This window comes from Lissotriton vulgaris, chromosome 8 (assembly GCF_964263255.1).
Source record: "Lissotriton vulgaris chromosome 8, aLisVul1.2, whole genome shotgun sequence".
Classification (NCBI taxonomy): Eukaryota; Metazoa; Chordata; class Amphibia; order Caudata; family Salamandridae; genus Lissotriton; species Lissotriton vulgaris.
The window spans coordinates 820,817,307-820,834,985 of NC_141696.1; the positions used below are offsets into that span (position 1 = coordinate 820,817,307).

General features: G+C 45.4%; 1 protein-coding gene across 2 annotated transcripts in view; it reads left to right on the plus strand.

Moving 5' to 3' along the window:
• The window catches only part of TBC1D8 (TBC1 domain family member 8), a 605,783-nt gene that overhangs the window by 116,850 nt on the left and 471,254 nt on the right, over nucleotides 1-17,679 (plus strand). The window contains exon 2 of one of the 2 annotated variants that reach the window (XM_086934717.1): nucleotides 14,731-14,841. In XM_086934717.1, the coding sequence (XP_086790843.1) occupies nucleotides 14,731-14,841 (111 nt within the window). Of the gene's footprint in view, nucleotides 1-14,730; nucleotides 14,887-17,679 lie in introns of both variants that reach the window. The other variant, XM_086934716.1, reaches the window with a different exon arrangement.

Consider the following 17,679-nt stretch of genomic DNA (forward strand, 5'->3'; position numbering starts at 1 on the left):
AATTACATCAGTTACACGTTACATCAGTTACTAGAAAAACATTTCAAGAGAGTAGATGACTAAATAAATGGAGCTTAGAAGGGTAAGGGGGTGGGGTAAAGGGGTAGGAGGTAGATAGGATGGAGAGACGAAGGAGAGTTTGCTCAAAGTCCGGCTAATGAATTTAGATGTTTCCATGGATTTTTATTTAAAGTAGCTAGATTTCTGGGCTAGAGCCTGGATTGGCTGAAAGTGAATGGATAACCTGTCTGCCCATGGCGTAGGTTAGGAATCAATTGCAGGAGAAAAAGGAACATTTTTGTTTGGTTGGATTCGGTTTTTTTGTGGGGAGATTGTTTTTTTTTTAAAGATGGAATTTTACGGATTCAAATATTGGATTGATGTAACCATTTACAAGGTGGTAATGTCCAGCTTCAAAATTACTTTTTTTTTCAATTAAAAATGATTGAAAACATAAATGCAACATGAAATCTACTCCAAGTCGAAGTAGTCTTCTTCTAGCTTCTGTGACATGATTTATTTATTTCAAGCCCTATGTCAAACAAATCCCTGTGTTCTGCGTTCTTTGTAGCATGATTGACCATACTACAATTGCAATAGTTGAGACCACCATGAATCCAAATAAGATGGCTCTTCAGTGAGGGTGAATAAGATCCATAATCTTTTTTTTGCTCGTTTAAGGTTGCCTCTTGAAAACCAAAGTGTATAGAAAGGGTTGTACGTAAAAGATCACTGACATTTTTTAACATTGGCAGAGATGCTACTATTACAGCTAGAGTTGGCTGGGCCTATGAAGTGAAAGATTTAACTGTAGTGCCAAATATTATTAAGTACATTTTTCCATCCTTGTTTAATTGGAGCCAGCTTTAGGCTGTTTGACTTCAGTCTTCACTGAGCATTCAATAAGAGTGTCAAACTGCAGCTAGCCCGCCTCTGATTATAACCAAAATCTAAATGTGAACGCCACAGAAACAGTAATATAGGCCATGGACTGAAATTAGGCGTTTCTTATAACCGTATCAAAAATATGTAGAGAGAGTCCCGAGACATGAGACCAGATATACCCCACCCTTGTTCTTTGTCTCCGCTGATGAAGGTGGAAAATCTAGTGATCCAGAGTTCCCTCTCAGTAGAGCAATTGATTGCGATGGCTGACCAGCAGATTGAAGTCTGCCATGAGAAAGCTGTTGAAAAAATCCAGGAAAAGATCTAAAAAAGTTCCTCGATTGTCATTAGTTTGGGGTAGATTGACCACTACGTCTGTTACCGAAAGATCGAAATACAATTGCGTTGAATAGAGGAGGTGAGACTAAACTCTCCAAAACCTCCCTTATTAAAAGGAGACCCACCATAGGCCTTTAATTGCCTGGAATGGTAGGATATAGGCTAGGGTTTTTACTACCAAGAAGAGCACTGATAGCCTGAGTTATTGTTGCAAGAAGAAACCCGGTAACTACCTTTTAATAAAAGCAGACATGTAAAGTACCAGGAGATTACAGTCATGAGGTAGCCATCCTGGAATGGAGTCATAATAACGTCTGGTGTAATTTATATGATAAAACAGTATTTGAAAATGTAAGCTTCTGGAATATTTTCAAACTTGTATTCAGTAATGGGAGATACAGTATCAACTTCGAGACTAGTGGCAGAAAAGTCATGTTCAAAACGTCCTACCAATGAAAGGATTGCTCTGTAGTGTGTTGGTAGATTTGATTTAGCAATTGTTGCTAAAATGCCTTTCTGGAGAGTACTTATCTTTGGACTGGAAGACTTGCTATAGAAGTGCTGAATTACTCGTCGGGAACTCTGGGGGGGGGGGGGGTGAGGGCGTAGGAAGGATAGCATGGTTTAAAAGAACTTCAACTGATTTAAAAAAAAAAAATCTCTTAATTGCAGGCTGGAATTAGTTGATCATGCCAATACAGATGTATATGATTCTTTATTATCAGACCATATGCTTTGAAGTATTTTGGACATCAAGAGATTATTATTGAGGTCCATTTTCTGCCAATTCCATTTAAGTCGCCACCATTCCTGCTTGATTGCCTTCATGGCTGGTAAAGCATATTCCATGAATGTGTCTGAATCTATATTTTCTTCTTGAGAGGAAGCACCGACTGGGCCTGTGCTTTACTGGGTGGTTAACATCTGTCAGATGCATTAGTGAGCTGCAAACCCTGTGCATTTCTGCACAGTGATCTGTTTTTCACCAGGGGGAGCTGTATACGGCATGACCTCTGCTGAGGATGTGTTTTACAACTTTGATGTTATTTGTGCTCTTTGATTTTATTAGTACAAAACCAGTGGTCTACGGTCCAGCCCCATGCCATTTTGGTGCTGCAGATACAGGCAAAGCAGAATCCCAAACTGATATTTCCAGATGTATCCTCTCATGTATTTCCTATTCTTCTGTTCTGCAGGGGAAATCTATTCACTGAGTGTTTTTGCACAGTTTTCCGAAGTCTAGGTGGCAACCGTTCCATTCCCTGGGCATGATCAACAGGTTTGCTGGGCTGCGACTCTTGCTCTTTCGTGTGCTGGTAACCACCACATTATTGATGCTCTACAAGAGGCACAAGCTAATTTAGCTCAGAAGTATTAAGGAACTTTTTTGCTTAGTTCTCTACCTATCGTGGCAACAATTTCCCACTGACATTGGTTAAAATCACAGCACAGGATAGATTTGAAAAGGGGGATATGACCTAGTGGGGGGTTGGGGGGGTTCCGACAAGTCCTGACGGAGGAAGAGCAGCACATGCAAGGTACTGGCCCTGAGCTCTCAATTCAACACAAGTTCTAACAATCAAGAACAAAATATCTCTTTACTGCCGCGCAAGAGAGTAATTCACTAGTATTGTTACATTGCTCTTGGTCGTCTCTCATCCGTAGCATATTGTTTTTTTGCCAGATTTTAGAGGGCTGAGCCATGGTAGTTACTCTAATTTTCTCTCTTGCTCTCAATGGAGTACAATACTAGAAATGTGCATACCTCACTCTCTTTAGTTGGTTTGGCTTTCTATTGTATTGTCTCCACAAGGCTTTGTTCATTTGAGGTACATACCTCTGAGGACACGTATCCAAATAACTCTAGTGATTAATGCAGACAGTTGCGTTTGTCTCTGTTATGGGTCCTACTGTAGCTCAAGGGTGTTAAGGGTTTTCTATTCTGGCATTGAGGGTGCATACCCCAATATTCAAAGGCTGATATTTACCTTTTCTGTCAGTCTCTTAACTAATTCATTCATGCTATTTTAAAATACTTCTGTGCAGTATGACACCATAAAACCAAGGAGGGCACCCACTGGCTAAACCCTGTAATCCTTTACATCTGTCTCGCTTGGGTCGCTGTCTGTTTGCCCATCTGTTACTGTATTCAGGGATAGGGAAGCACTGATGACAGAGAGGTTATTGACATGCAGCCATTCTTGGTGGTCATTACGTTTGGCCAGCAGTTTGTGCCACACATCAGCCACCTACCCCCTACTTTCCTGATGATCCTTGAGCCTGACCTATCATGAAAACATCAAAAAGACACATAGTACCCTCTAAAGCCCTGTCCCCGTAAACACACTTGCTACCTGGGTAGGCATAGCATAGTAATCGTATTTAAACATTGCTTACTACTTCTGAGGAAGCGTTGAAGCGCTTTTCGGTGAGTAGCACGCTACTCCGGAACCCAAAAGGATTACTGGTAGGTTAGTATAGGGTGAGGCCCTGGAGACTGTTACAATGACGTACACCGGAATAGTTTGGATGTGGCATGACAGTGTTCCTTGTAACCTTAGCAAAGCCTACATCCATACACAAAGATCTTCACCTATGGAAGTTGCAACATCCTGTTTGGTAGAGGCTGTTTTAGTACCTGATGGGATACATATACACCAAACTCCAGTGTCACTGAACACCCTTGCTTTCTCGAATGGTGACCAGACCGTGTGGTGGGCTACATTGCTTTACAACTTGGTATCGGTGTGTCACACTCTTTGTGAAGCCTGAATGCGGGATATACAATAGTCAACGGGCTCCTGTGGGTTGTCTTAAGAGCTGTATTCACCAGCTGAATCACCAGCGCTATTGTATGGAGAATCACGCAGCGACAGGAGATAAGTAGGAACGTGAACCCTACAGCAGATGGGCAGGACATAGATGATGTAAATGCATGAAAGTGCACAATTAGCACAAAGTAACAATTGTTAATGGTATGTGTGCCTATAGTGCAATTTTATGCATTTACATCATCTATGCAAAGCCAATCTAATGTTGGGTTCGTGTCCCTACTTAGCTGTACTGGACAGCATCTCATGGCGCTTCGTGTCCCTCCATACAGTATCGCTGGTGACTCCTGCACACGTGCTACAGTTAACTTGGTAAGTCCAACATTATTTGTACTTGCCAGAAACAAAGGGTAGTAATAGAGGACATGTGGGAACATCTCACACATCGAAAGTGAAGTATATTTTAAAGTGAGGAACTGGTCTCATGATAACATCTGTGAACATATGAGAAAAGGGAAGCGTCCCGACCTGCTCAGAAAGTCCCTTAGTGTGAAATGTGCTTTTTGAGGCTTTACTGGTATGCATTGGCAGTGCATTAAAAGGAACCGGCAGTTTCAAACCGGTTACCTTCTCAGTTCCTTGTTAATTGCAGTGGTTTGAAGTAATTATGCAATAAATGCTTACCTATCTGTCTCAGTTCCTTGTTATGTTCAGTGTGCTGGCTGGATGATTGCATTTGCTTTTCCAGTTGATATTAGACATGTTTTACTGACTTAGCACCTTGAAGTCCTGGTGTCCTTGCTGAGTTGAAAAGTGTGAATGCGGGTGCAGTGTGTCGCCAGCTAAAGTTATGTTAGTTTGTAGTGCTTGCATCTCTACCACATTAAATAACTTTAAATTCTGGATGTTACACTTACTGAAATCCATGCAACTCATTTTATTATGATCGAAAGGAAAAAAAAGGCTGAGTGAGCTGGGACTGGGTTCGAACCTGTGACCCTTCCAGTGGTGGGCCTCAACATTCTAAACAAGTACGGGAAACATCATTTACCACGAAGGCATTACCACTACTCACGTTTACCACGTGACACTTACCACGCAGGGTGCCTTCCACGCAGGGTTCCTTCCACGACGTCTTTACCACGGGCTAGGGGGGAGACGTGGTATTCCTTGAAGTCGATCAGCGTGGGCATGAGGGGGCAGAGGGAGGGGGGGGCTCGGAGGGGAGCTTGGGGGGGCTGGGGGGGGTCTCCCCCCCCAAAAAAAACAAGCAGATTAGTTTAACAAAAAAAACGGGGAAAAAATTAAAAGAAAGAGGAAAGAGCCTCCCCCAAAGACGTGCCGTGTACGTCAAAAAAACAGTCCTTTTTTTATTTCGGTGTACGTGTTTTGACGTTTGTTTCAAAGGAGGATGGAAGTAAGGGCTCGAGGAGAAAGACGTGCAGGTAAGACATTTCTACTCGTAGACAAATGCAACGTTGTAAATACCAGCGTGGTAAAGCCACTTGCGAGGTAAAATTCGCGTGGTAAAGCCATGCGTGGTAACTGAAGTCGTGGTATAATCATATAACCACAAGTACAGCACCAGCGATGGAACTGCACAGTGCCTGGCACACACACATCCAAAACGTGTTCGACAATGTTGGTACCTGTGTGCCTACCTAGAGCATAATTACTTAGGCTGCTGTTAAGTTGCTCCAAAAACAATGTCTTACCGGTAAACAGCTACTTCTGAATAAGTGAAAAACCAAAGAATCCGTACTAAGAGCAGGTTTCGAGTGACAGCCCAGGGCTTTCAGGATAGTGACGTAGAATATCACCTAAGAAGAAATGGTGTCAGAACTTGCATAGTCACTCCCTCATCCACATATACTTTCCTCTCACTGAGTTGAGCTCCCACTACAGAGATCTTCCTAAAGTCTACATGTCACAGATGCCTTAAAACTGTATATATTCTGGAAGCGATGGACGCTTGTACTAAGCGATGGACGCTTGTACTAAGTGATTGACGCTTGTACTAGTCTTCCCAGCTGAAATGTTTTGCATTGATGGGAAGAATGCACTTGCTGCCTTCTATGAGGGGGAATCTTGCTTTGCTGCTGACATGCTGTATCTATTCTGTGAGGAAGCAACACTTGCACTGCTGCTTCCTGATGTCTATCTGTCATATACTGGGGAAAGCTTGAGCTGCTGCTGCACTATGTCTCTTGAAGGAGGGAAGCTTGCACTCTCTCTGCTCAAGATGTACCTGTTATGTGAAGAAGGGGTGTTTCCCATGTTGTTGCTCCATCTTTGCTTGGGAGGAAAATTAGTAGCTGTTTCTTCCAGAAGAATTGGCAGTAACACTCAAACGTATACCTAAAAGAGTGTAGCTCCGGCACGCTATAAAAGAAATTGATTGTCTCCATATAGTGGATGTAGACGCAAGCCTCAAAATAACAATGGATCTGGTTGATAGTGGTTGCCAGTGTAGGACACAGATTAGCACTGAAGTGCTGGTTATTGGAGTTAGTAGATGCAGTTCAAGGTTGCAGTCTGAGGCTCTAAGTGGTCCCGTTTATTTTAATTGTGCTGTGGTACGGTGGGTCAAATTAGCACCTCAAGTGTGACACTTAATCGCAGTTGCAATTGTTTGTGGCCTCTATCTTGGCTATGATTTGCTGATGGTTTGGGCACCACTCATTGACAGGTCAGCAGTCATGGGATCAACAGGAGCCCTAGTTTAAGGTTGGGGTTCAACCAGACCATAAAACAGTGTTCTCTCCTGAATAGTAAATTGCTAGACTGTAGTTCCAGTGGTTCTTGCCCCGGAGGACAGTCAGTCATATGGATGCATCCCAAAGGACCTACAAGTAGGATTGAAACCCTTGGGCTGCTCTCAGGCAGGGGTCTTACTTGGTCCCGCAAAGTTACAAGGTTGTAGACAACCAGCCTTCCAGCTCTCTACCAAGTCTTATGATGCACAGATGTGGATGGAGCCTCACAGGTTCGATCCTTGTGTATCCTGAAGAAGCTCTTTTCCTCAAGTCGTCCGCTACACATAGCTCGGTCAGTTGGGCACTATGCTTGTCCACCAAGTTAAAAAAAATATTGCTTTATAAACCGCAGTAACATTGACGATAGGTAAAAACATCAAATCACACTCTGCATTTTGTCTCCCGATGCTGTATTCCATAGTATTATTAACCAATAGTAAATATTCAAATGAACATAAGTCAGAGCCTTTTTTATTTTTAAAAAACACATTTTATTGACAGATCGCACACATAATGCAGCAACCCGCACTCCGGAGTAAGCTGCCCATTAAATATACAGAATCAAAGAATTAGCAATCCATACAGTGTTTTGGGGGTCGAATGTTGCATCAAACTTAACAGGTTCCCACCCCCCCATCCCCCAAACCCCCTGCCCCCCCAACTCCCCCCACCCGGATCCCACCCATCCCGGTGGCATGACATAGTCTCACATTTCCTACAATTCAATCTGTATTCTAATAGTGTGTACACACCTTCCATTTGGCCCCTTTACACCACCTCCCGATCAATCTCCCGTTCCACCGGAGGCTCCAGCCACAGGCCCCGATAGTCTGCCCATCTCTTCCATATCTTGTAATACTTCCGTGGGCACCCTCTAACCACAAAAATTGGCTGTCCCAGCCCTATACAGAAATCAATTCCCTTTTTCCACACCAAAACCGAGGGAGCCCGGAGATCCTTCCATGCTTTGGCTACGTCTCTCTTGGCCAAGGTCAGGCCTAGCAGCAGTAGATGCCTCCTATATATGTTACCCCCCACCCCTTCCAAGACATGTAACAGGCCTAGTTGCGTTGTGCGAGGAAGCTCCCACCCTAAGACCTCGGACATACAATTCCACACCCCATTCCAGAACCTGGCCAATGAGCTACAGCTCCACACCGTATGTAGCAATGTCCCCACCTCCCTACCACACCGGAGACAGTCTGGGGATGCAATGAGGCCAGCCCGCCACAACCTCTCCCTTGTAAAGTAGACTCTGTGCAGGTACTTAAATTGGATGAGCCGCAGACGTTTCGCTATGGCTGCACCTCTGGGGGCCGCCAATGCCTCCCGCCAGTCCTCCTCCTCTAGTGCCCCCACATCCCTCTCCCATGACTCCCAGAGCTTCAGCAATGTAGTGGAGCAATGTATGACCAATGTTTGATATATGCGGGATATCTTTTTGTCCCCCAAGTCCCCCATAAAGACCTTGGCTTCCAGTGGACTAAATTCTGGTAGGGAATCAAGACCCTTCAGGCTTGGTGCAATTGCATGACGGAATTGCAGATATTTAAAGAATTGGGACGGGGGCATATCGTACTCTTCGCGCAGGTCCTGAAAGGATTTAAGCGTTGTTCCTGACATTACATTTCCTAGGGACGAGATTCCGATATCATCCCAGCCCCAGAAGCCCTGGAGAGACGCCAGAGCAGGTAGACATCCATTATGCCACAACGGGGTCTCCTCAGTCTGCTTGCCCCACCATCCCATTCGACGTAATGCCTGCCTCCAGATCTGGAACACTACCTGGGTGGCCGGCGGCAACCTCTTCCGCAGCTGTGTCGCGTATAGTACAGTATGTAGAGTGTTAGAGCCCATAAGGTGTCGTTTCAGAGCGTATGCCGGGTCACCCCTATCTCCATACCACCATTCAATCAGGACCAGGAGATGAGAGGCTTGATAGTATGAAAGAATACCGGAGGTCGCCAAACCTCCATTGTATGTGGACAGAAAACAGGTGCGCAGCGCCACCCGCACCGCTCCCCCAGCCCAAAGAAACTGCCCCAGAGCAGAGTCAACCTGCCGGAACCACTGGGGTGAGATTGGGTATGGGTGATTCTGTAGTTGATAGAGTAATCGGGGGAGGGACACCATTTTAAAGATGGCTGACCTGCCATAAATAGTAAGGGGCATTCGGGACCACGTCTTCATCTCCATCCGGACCCGATCCCAAACCGGCACCAGGTTGCGCTCCCAGGATATTGCAGGAATCTCAGAGATGAACGCTCCCAAGTATTTAATATCCCCCATCGCTACCTGTAGAGTGGACGCCCAGTCCCCGACTCCGGAGCGCTCCCCCCAACACCCACAGGGTCGACTTACGAGGATTCAGGTACAACCCGGAGGTTTCGCCGGATATCTGCATAATCTAAAGTAGACGCGGCCCGACCTGTTAAGATTTGTGAGGAAAAACAGGACATCATCGGCATATAGGGCGATTCAATCGGTTGGGCCCTTCTCCCATTCGAAACCTCTAAGCTGCGCATCTAAGCGCACCCAAGCCGCCAGCGGCTCCATAGCCGGGGCAAACCGGTACGGTGAAAGGGGGCAGCCGTGTCTCGTGCCGCGCCCAATGGAGAGTTTAGAGGAAGTGGCCCCTGCCACCCTGACCGAGGCTGTCAGGTCTGTATATAAGAGTTTCAAATAGGACAGGAAGCGAGGCCCCAAATTGAGCCGAGGCAAAAGCGCAAACAGGTAGACCCAGCTCAGGGAATCAAAGGCCCTGTCCATATCCGCTAGGAGAAGTGCCGCTTGCGCCCCGGTGTCTCGAATTTCCGCCACCGCCACATGGGCTCTGCGAATATTGTGTCTAGTTGCTCTATTGGGCATGAACCCGGCCTGGTCCGGGTGAACGAGCCCCGCAATGTGGGGCAGGAGGCGGTTAGCCAGTGCTTTAGCCAGGATCTTAGCCTCTACGTTTAGGAGGGATATGGGTCGGTATGACGCGTGCTGCTCCAGGGGCCTGCCTGGCTTATGGAACACCACCACCTCAGCATACCGCCAATCAGTTGGGAGGGTGCCTCGTTCCCTGGCCTCTTCCAGTGCGGCTCTATAATGCACGCCTAACTGCAGGTGGTATTTCTTGAAGAACTCTCTTGGAAACCCATTGGGCCCCGGGGCCTTCCCGGTGTTAAGCTCCCCCAAGGCCCCTCCCAGCTCCTCCTCTGACAATGGGAGCTCCAGGCGCTCACGCACCTCATCCGTCACCGCCTGCGGTGGCAAGTCCGCAATAAATGTATCCACCATGTCTGCCGGGAGGCACTCATTCGGGGCATATATGACAGCGTAATATGCTGCAAAACTCTCAGCCATTTCCTGCGGGTCTGTGATCGGGTCCCTTGCATTATCCAGGAGACCCGGTAGGGTCTGTGCCTGGAACGTGTTCTGGCAGAGCCGGTGCAACATCGTCCTCGACTTGTCTCCCCACTGATAAATCCTGCTACGCGTCGCCAACCATACCTGTCGCGCCTCGTCTAATAGCAGAGACGCATAGGTTTGCTGTGCCAATAGAAGTTGCCCCACTGCCTGATTTTCCCCCTCCACACTACAGCGGTGCTCCAGGGCCTCAATGTCTGCCGCAGCCCGGACTAAGTCTGCCTTTCTCTGTCTGCGCGCAGTCGCACACCACGCAATATCCACTACCCGTAACGTGGGCTTCAGGGCCACCCACATCGTCCCGGCATCCGAGACAGATCCAGCATTTTCAACCCAGAAGTGTGATATGGCCTCCCCATGTGTTTCTGATAATCCTCGTTCTGGAGGTGCCATGTAGAGAGGCGCCATCTGAATGTCTGTCGCCCTTTATCTAAAGTAAATTCTATGGCGACAAGGGAATGATCTGATAGCCCCCTCGACAGCACAACTGCTGACTCCACCCTGCCTATAACTGTTCGAGGAACAAATATGTAATCTAACATAGAAAAGGATTTGTGAACTGCAGAAAGGTATGTGTACTCCCGCAAGTCAGAGCCTTTTCACATAATAATCCTCAGAGTATGTGCATACTGTGTTCAACTTGCCTGTTCGCTATCTTTAATGTTACTACTATCAAACACAGAGTGGTCATCAGTAGCCATGGATTTGTCAAAAAGTCGGATATAGTTTATTGCTAATTATGAAGCTTGAGGCGTAGGGCCATCACTCTTACCGCTCGCTAAGGGCCAGGGGAAACATGTGGATTACCAGCCCAACCAGCTTTCTCGTATACTCTTGTCAATCATTTATCTACCATATAGCCTTCCAGGGACACTAATAGGTCCCAGGACTGGACAAATGCTCCTCCTTAAGTCCCTTTCCTCTCTCAGTGTGCAGCAGCACTGTGCTTTCTAGTCCAGCCCCTTCCATCACCTATTCCCTCCATCTGGCAACATTAGTCGCTCTAGGTGGTTTCCAGTGCTTGGCTATTCCTCTTTTGGCCAATAACAATGCAAGATCTATAAATTTGCTGTTAGCCTCATGTTTTGGTGAATGCGACATCTGGCCTAAAAGGCAATATTCTACCTTAAGCAGGGATGCACTTTCCATCTCGTTGGTCAGTATTCCCTTCACTTTTTTCATATAATTTGTAATAGGCTGGAATGTTCATAACATGTGGTAGAAAATTGTTTCCACTATTCCCTACAACCTGCGCACCACACTAACACATGCAATGTTGGGAACTGCCCCGCGGGTATTCTGTTTTGAGTCGGGCAAGAAAATGTTTTCGTGCATCACTTTACAGGTCTCCCGCATTGGTGCATCCATCCTTTTGGTGCACCTTTCACAGCAATACACATAATCTGGACTGTGCCTTCAGCTAGGGCCTGGGTACAATAAGCAGACTTATTATGTTAGGAAGTGACTTTTTTAAGTGTACAACTTGGTTTCAGGAGAGAATGTGTCTGAGAGTCAGCTTGCAGTTATTGGAGTTGTATAGCTACATAAGAGAGCTCAGAATTTGGTACTCCTCACCCGCTTTGGCTTGAGGGGATTTGAAGCTTGCCAAAGGCCATACCGTGCCTGTCGGCATCCCAGAATAAATCTAGCAAGATAGAATCTGTTTTAATATTCATACTGGAAGCCTAACTGGTAAGTTAGCCAAAAAGTACAGAAATATCAGTAACTTCACCTTTTTTTTATAATAATGCTTTCACGTCCATGATTGATAGTGTCGGTGATCTATAAAAAAAGACAATAGACTCCAACGTTCTGCAAACATTGCATTCAATTAACATTCTACTCAGACCTTCATATTTGTACAGCTAAACGTTACCAGTGCCTAAGCTTAAGTCTGGACAAGAAGTAAGACACACCATGCTTCTATGTTTATTTGGTTGGATAAAATAAAGAAATATAAAATTTGGCTGGCAATCCGTCTCTTCTCAGTGTCTTCCCAGTTGCAAGATCAGCAATTGCTGTTCCTATTTCCTCCAGCACGGGGTCTAAAGTCAGATAGGTTTAGGAAGTGGCTTCTAGGTAGCCTTCGAGCTTCCACTTGATTATTGCATACATGGAATAGTACGAAAAAAATCTCTATTCCCTGTAGGCTATATATCAAGTTGCCCTGATGATCCCTAGATCCCTGTGACCGGGATCCTGCCTGCCTCTGGTCTAGTCAACCAGGCCAGCAGTCTCCCCAATCTTTGGTCCTCTGAATGCACTATAGCCATACATTCTTTGTAACACCTCAGACAACACAAGCTCTCAAAAAGTCTGTAATGTTCCTTCTTAGTGGAGGTGTTTCCCTAGGAGCCCCTTATCCTTGCTGTTGCTTTTAAATTCCACAGCCAAGCCACAATACACAATAATTCTAGTTCCATTTTCATCCCATGTGAGGTTATCAAATGACCAATTTAAATGCTTTTCATTCAACCAGTGCATTGGACGCCATCCTTTTTTCCCCACTAAGTTAAATTAAGAACCTCTTTCCTTATTGTACCTGTAAAAGCTGGGTCTTGGAGGGTCAGTGCTTGCAATCTCCATGTAGGAATCAAAGCCCTCTCTCCATCACCACTCTTTTACTAAGGTGTTATGACCAGAGGCCCTCCGCCCAAGGTAGTTGACTTGCGACACATGGATAAACTTATTTCAAGTACAAAATACTTAGCCTGGCATGTAATTTAATTGTTCAATGTGAATAGTGGAATACCAATGTTTGGATTATGTTCCCTCCACACATTTGCCGGCCCCTAATTGCATAGCTAGTTCCCCAATGATTTTGTTACCTTTACTACATGGGAAGAGGACAGTGGTGGGTGTAACCTGTCCACGTCTATGTCTTGAATGCAATTAAAGAAGCTGGGGAATGGGGTTCGAGTCTCGGCAACGACGCTCAACAACCTGTGATTCTGGGCAAATCACTTTTTTTCTCCCCGTGCCTAACAAAAATGAATGTATCCTTCTGTAACGAAACTGAAGCTCATGTGTCGGGTCTAGTTCGGGCTATATAAAACTCTATTAAAAAAAAGTCCTCACCAATCAACATGGCTAGATGTGCCTAAATGGCTACTCTGTCTGACATTGTATCTAGGAAGCCTGACTCCTCAAGGTTCAAGGCACTGACACGGACTACGAGCAACGCCACTGCATCAAGTTTTCCAGCCAGTAGCACATATCTGCCAACAACATCTACATCAACACTTGCTCGTCATCTAGGTTAGGGCAGTTCTTTTTCTGTGTAAGGATTTCAGCCAGGTGATAGGAGCGGGGCATCTCTTGAATGTAGACTTAATCATAACAAGCTTTAATCCTGGCTAGATGCTGCTTCGCTTCTTTGGAAATTAAAATGTAAGCTACTGGTGTTGAGGTGGCATGTCCAGGGAGCTTCTGGTGCATGAATACACCAATGGATTGTGTAGGAATGACCTGCTTTGTAGGAGGCAGAGAAGGAGAGTTCAGTGCCCAGAGCAGACACCAAAGATGGCAGTGTTCAAGGGGCTAGATAACAAGGGGATCTGATTGTGAATGGCTGTGGTTACTAAAGGCCTGACTAAATAGCAATTTTAGTGCTTGGTGAAGACGTGAATACGTTTTGGAGAAGAAAGGGGTGGTTAAGGAGGTGGTCCGGGGACCTTTCGAGTAGCAGGGGAGGACAGTCTCCTGAAACAGGGAACACCACGACAGAGGGTAAGGATACTATAATGGTTTGGATTTTAGTATCAAAGGAGTCTGAAATGTCTCCACTGCGAACCTTGATTGCTGGGTAGTTGAGCGGGTCAGTTAAGTGGTAAGGGCACAATTTGGCAGGATTATAACAGAACAAAGGGACCAGCAAGTACTCAACCTTGTGCTTTCTGGGAGTGCACTGAGGTACATTAATAGACAACATGTATTATGCAGAGTTTATTTTTTCACCGTTTTTAAACTTTTAGGACATGGCAAGGGTGAGGCACTGTTTGTGTTCTGTGCTTAGGGACATGAAGGGTCGGTGTGGGTAAGAAGTGTTGGAGGTGAAGCAAAGGGCGTTGTTGAAGGATTCATAAGAGTCTACAGGTGTAGATCAATAGAGGAATCGGTGGCAGCGAGTGCCCGTTGCATGGAAAAGGGAGGTGTGCTCAGTGTGGAGGGCTATAGATTCCAGGGAACTACTTGACTGGACCCAGGTTCCATTTAGGGCGATAAAGTATACATGGAAAGAAAAGTATTGTAGTCGTAGGTGAGGAATTAGTCCAGTAAACTAACCAGCTATACCTGAAGACCACAGTCAATCCAACCACATTCAAATGTCAGAAATGCATTGGTATCGTCCAAAGCATCATTGTCTTGGGTTCAACCAGAACACATTAATGAAACTCTGGTGTTGCTCACCATTGTTAAGTTTGCAAGCTACCGTTTCTGGAAGCGTTATCCATGGTTTTGCAATTGTTACCTGACTTGTATTTTTGATGCGTTTTCTAATTAAAATTTATCTTTCCAGCCTGAACTAAGTCCTTTGTGTTCCCCAATTCCACTTTCCTGTCTAGGTCGCCTGGTGGGTGCCCTGGATGCTGTGCTGGACTCCAACGCTCGCGTGGCTCCTTTCCGAATCCTGCTGCAAGTCCCTGGCTCTCCAGTTTATTCCACCCTGGCATGTGGTGAGTTATTGAATGGACCAGAAGTGTACTGGGGAATAGCCACGGGTGAGTCACGGACACGAGTGTTCTTCTGAGCATGCTCAGTTTGTGCATGTGCCATCAGGCTGGATAACCCCGCCTCTGCCTTCAAAGTACATTGTAACTATTGTGAGGACGGTAGCTGGACCTGACGTCATCTGTACCAGACAGTGGCGATAGTAATCAAGTCTGCATCAGATGGCCGCCATCTCATGCGTGTCACGCTCTGCAAACATACAAAAAGTGTGAAACAATTTTGGGGACAATTGCATTTTGTTCTCTGCATAAAGATGTGGTGATGTCGTCGAAAATACATTGCATTTTCAAAATTAGTCTACGGTAATTAATATATGCGGGTTGCCTCTGCTCCTATTGGGAGTACGTTTTTATGTTGTTCTTTACACATACTAGGCTTATGAGATCTGACGCCACAGAGGCAGCAGTAAACGTCAAGGCACTCATGGACTGTGAGTGCAAACTTAAATAATACTGTCTGCTGCGCACAGTTCATGAATACAGCAAGTTACACCATAGTAACAATGTGTGTAGTGGCTGTTTAACCTGTTTATGCTTTAACAAAGAGACTTGGCTTTCCACGACATCCAGATGCTGCCTGTCACCTGTTCAAACATAACATTGCTGTGTCTAACAAGATATTTTTTAAATGAACGAAGACATCATTCATTCAAGTGACAAACGGCGTGGAATGTCCCTCCCTCCGCCCATCGACATATGCCAACCTTATTTCCTGACTCATTACTTCAAACGTACACTTAATAAAAATAAAAAAAGTAACACTAGTATGGGGTTAGAAGGCTAAATCACTTTTAATATTTATTGGCAAAAATTTGAAATTAAACAAAATTAATGAGACCTACAATTTCAATATTTATACATAATGTTGAGAGAAGTACAGCCAAAAATAGTAATGAGATGATTATTAAAGCGAAAAGGGGGGGTAAAGCGGGCATGATGAAAACCCCTCTCCCCATAGGATGGGTGCATGGAGAGGGGTGAGGCAGAATTAACCTGAGTTTAATGCTATTATTATTCTAGTGGTGACTGGAGTCAGGTATTTTTTTTCTCACACAATGCGTCATGTTCTCAAGAACACTAACTATAGTTTGTTTTCATGGAATGCTCGAGTAACAGTTCATGTGACTTAGCGGTGTTTTTCATCACGCGATCCCCATTTTCATCATCTGTTCACCATTATAAATGATCTCATGTATGATTCCCCTACGAATTTCCTCTGTCCAATTTCTGCAAGCTGAATGATGAACTTTGCCAGTGCAGCTTGCACAACGCTCGCCCGATTTTTAGAGTTCTTGCTAGATCGACATTTCCACCTATTTGACCAAAACAATGCGGAGTACTAAGGCGTAAGAAAAACCTGACATTTTATGATCTAAGAGTAGCCCAAGAATGAGGGTGTATGTGAGATTAAACTAGTGTAAAGAAAACAAAAACGTTAGAGCCCAGTATATTCCCACCCTAAACTGCTTAGTTGCTTGTCTGGATATGCTGTCAGTTGCCATTCATTTCCTTATACTGATTAGGATGGCCACATGAGGGCTGCCCAGGAACTTCCACCTTCTAAATATACGTTGGTGGCGCAGAGTGACAAACTGATACCACCACCAACCTGGTACCAGCAAGATAATGCTATTGCTGAGTAAAAGCTGATAAAGCTGATCTAAGTTTTGGAGGTGGCTTTTCGCTGCTGGGCCTTTTTTTCAGAAAAGACACTGGCTGCATCCACAAGCGGAAATATGCAGCACACCGTAGCCAGCTGTGACTAGTGTCCTACAGAGCAGTGACACAAGGCAAAGAGATGCCAAAACCTTGCATTGGAACACTGACCCTGTGACCGCCATCTTTCAGAGAGCGGCAGTGTGGAGGAGGCTAACACAACCACACAATCACCCCCGGATGTCTGCGATGTGTTAGCGAACCTCTTTTCAAGTAGAAAAGCTGGACTCTGGGTGTAAATGTAAAAATCCGTATTTGTAAAGCCCAAACTACTCACCCTTCCGGGTCTCAAGGCGCATCGTGGAAATTAAGTGAGCTATTGCCCAGAGTCACATGGTGCTGAGCTGAGCTGCCGCCGGAGCCGGGTATCGAACAGTGAGTGACCCCTGTGCTCCGAAGACAGCTGCCCTGGACGCTGCACCACACCTCTCCACTCAACACACTAGTATTCCACATGAATGTTGGCCAAAGAAGGGATAGTACATGTTAATTGGTGGACCCACCTGACCCACAGACCTTATCAGAGTGGGAAATGATGACCCTCCCTCTCAAGCGCAGAATGTCAAGAAGACAGAACAAGTGTCACAAGTGAATAAAGGACCGCTAGCAGACGTGATGAACAGAGACTTATGACCCGCGTGCATAATACGATCAGGAAGACCTACAGACAAGGCGGAGTTCGGCTGCAGGTTCCCAAAACAAGGTTAAAATGTAGTCATCCATGTAAAGATCATTAATATGCATGTTTGGTCGATGTTCAACTAGACCACAGAGCATCAACAAACTCTCCCACCCATTCACCATGCTCCAGCTTGCAACACAACAGACAAGGTTGAGCACTGTGAGGTCACAAAAGTGACAGCAACGAGTTGTACAAATGTGAAATAAAACCCTTGCTATTTATCAAGATACAGCCCAACCCCAGGCAGAAGTACTGTGAAAATGACACGTCTTAATGGTGACTCGCAGTACTGACCTGATGTTTAAGGTCAAGAATGAGAAGAAAACAGACTTGGAGTATATAAGAAAGTTGAGGGCATAGTACTTTTTGTACCTAGTACAGTTAGA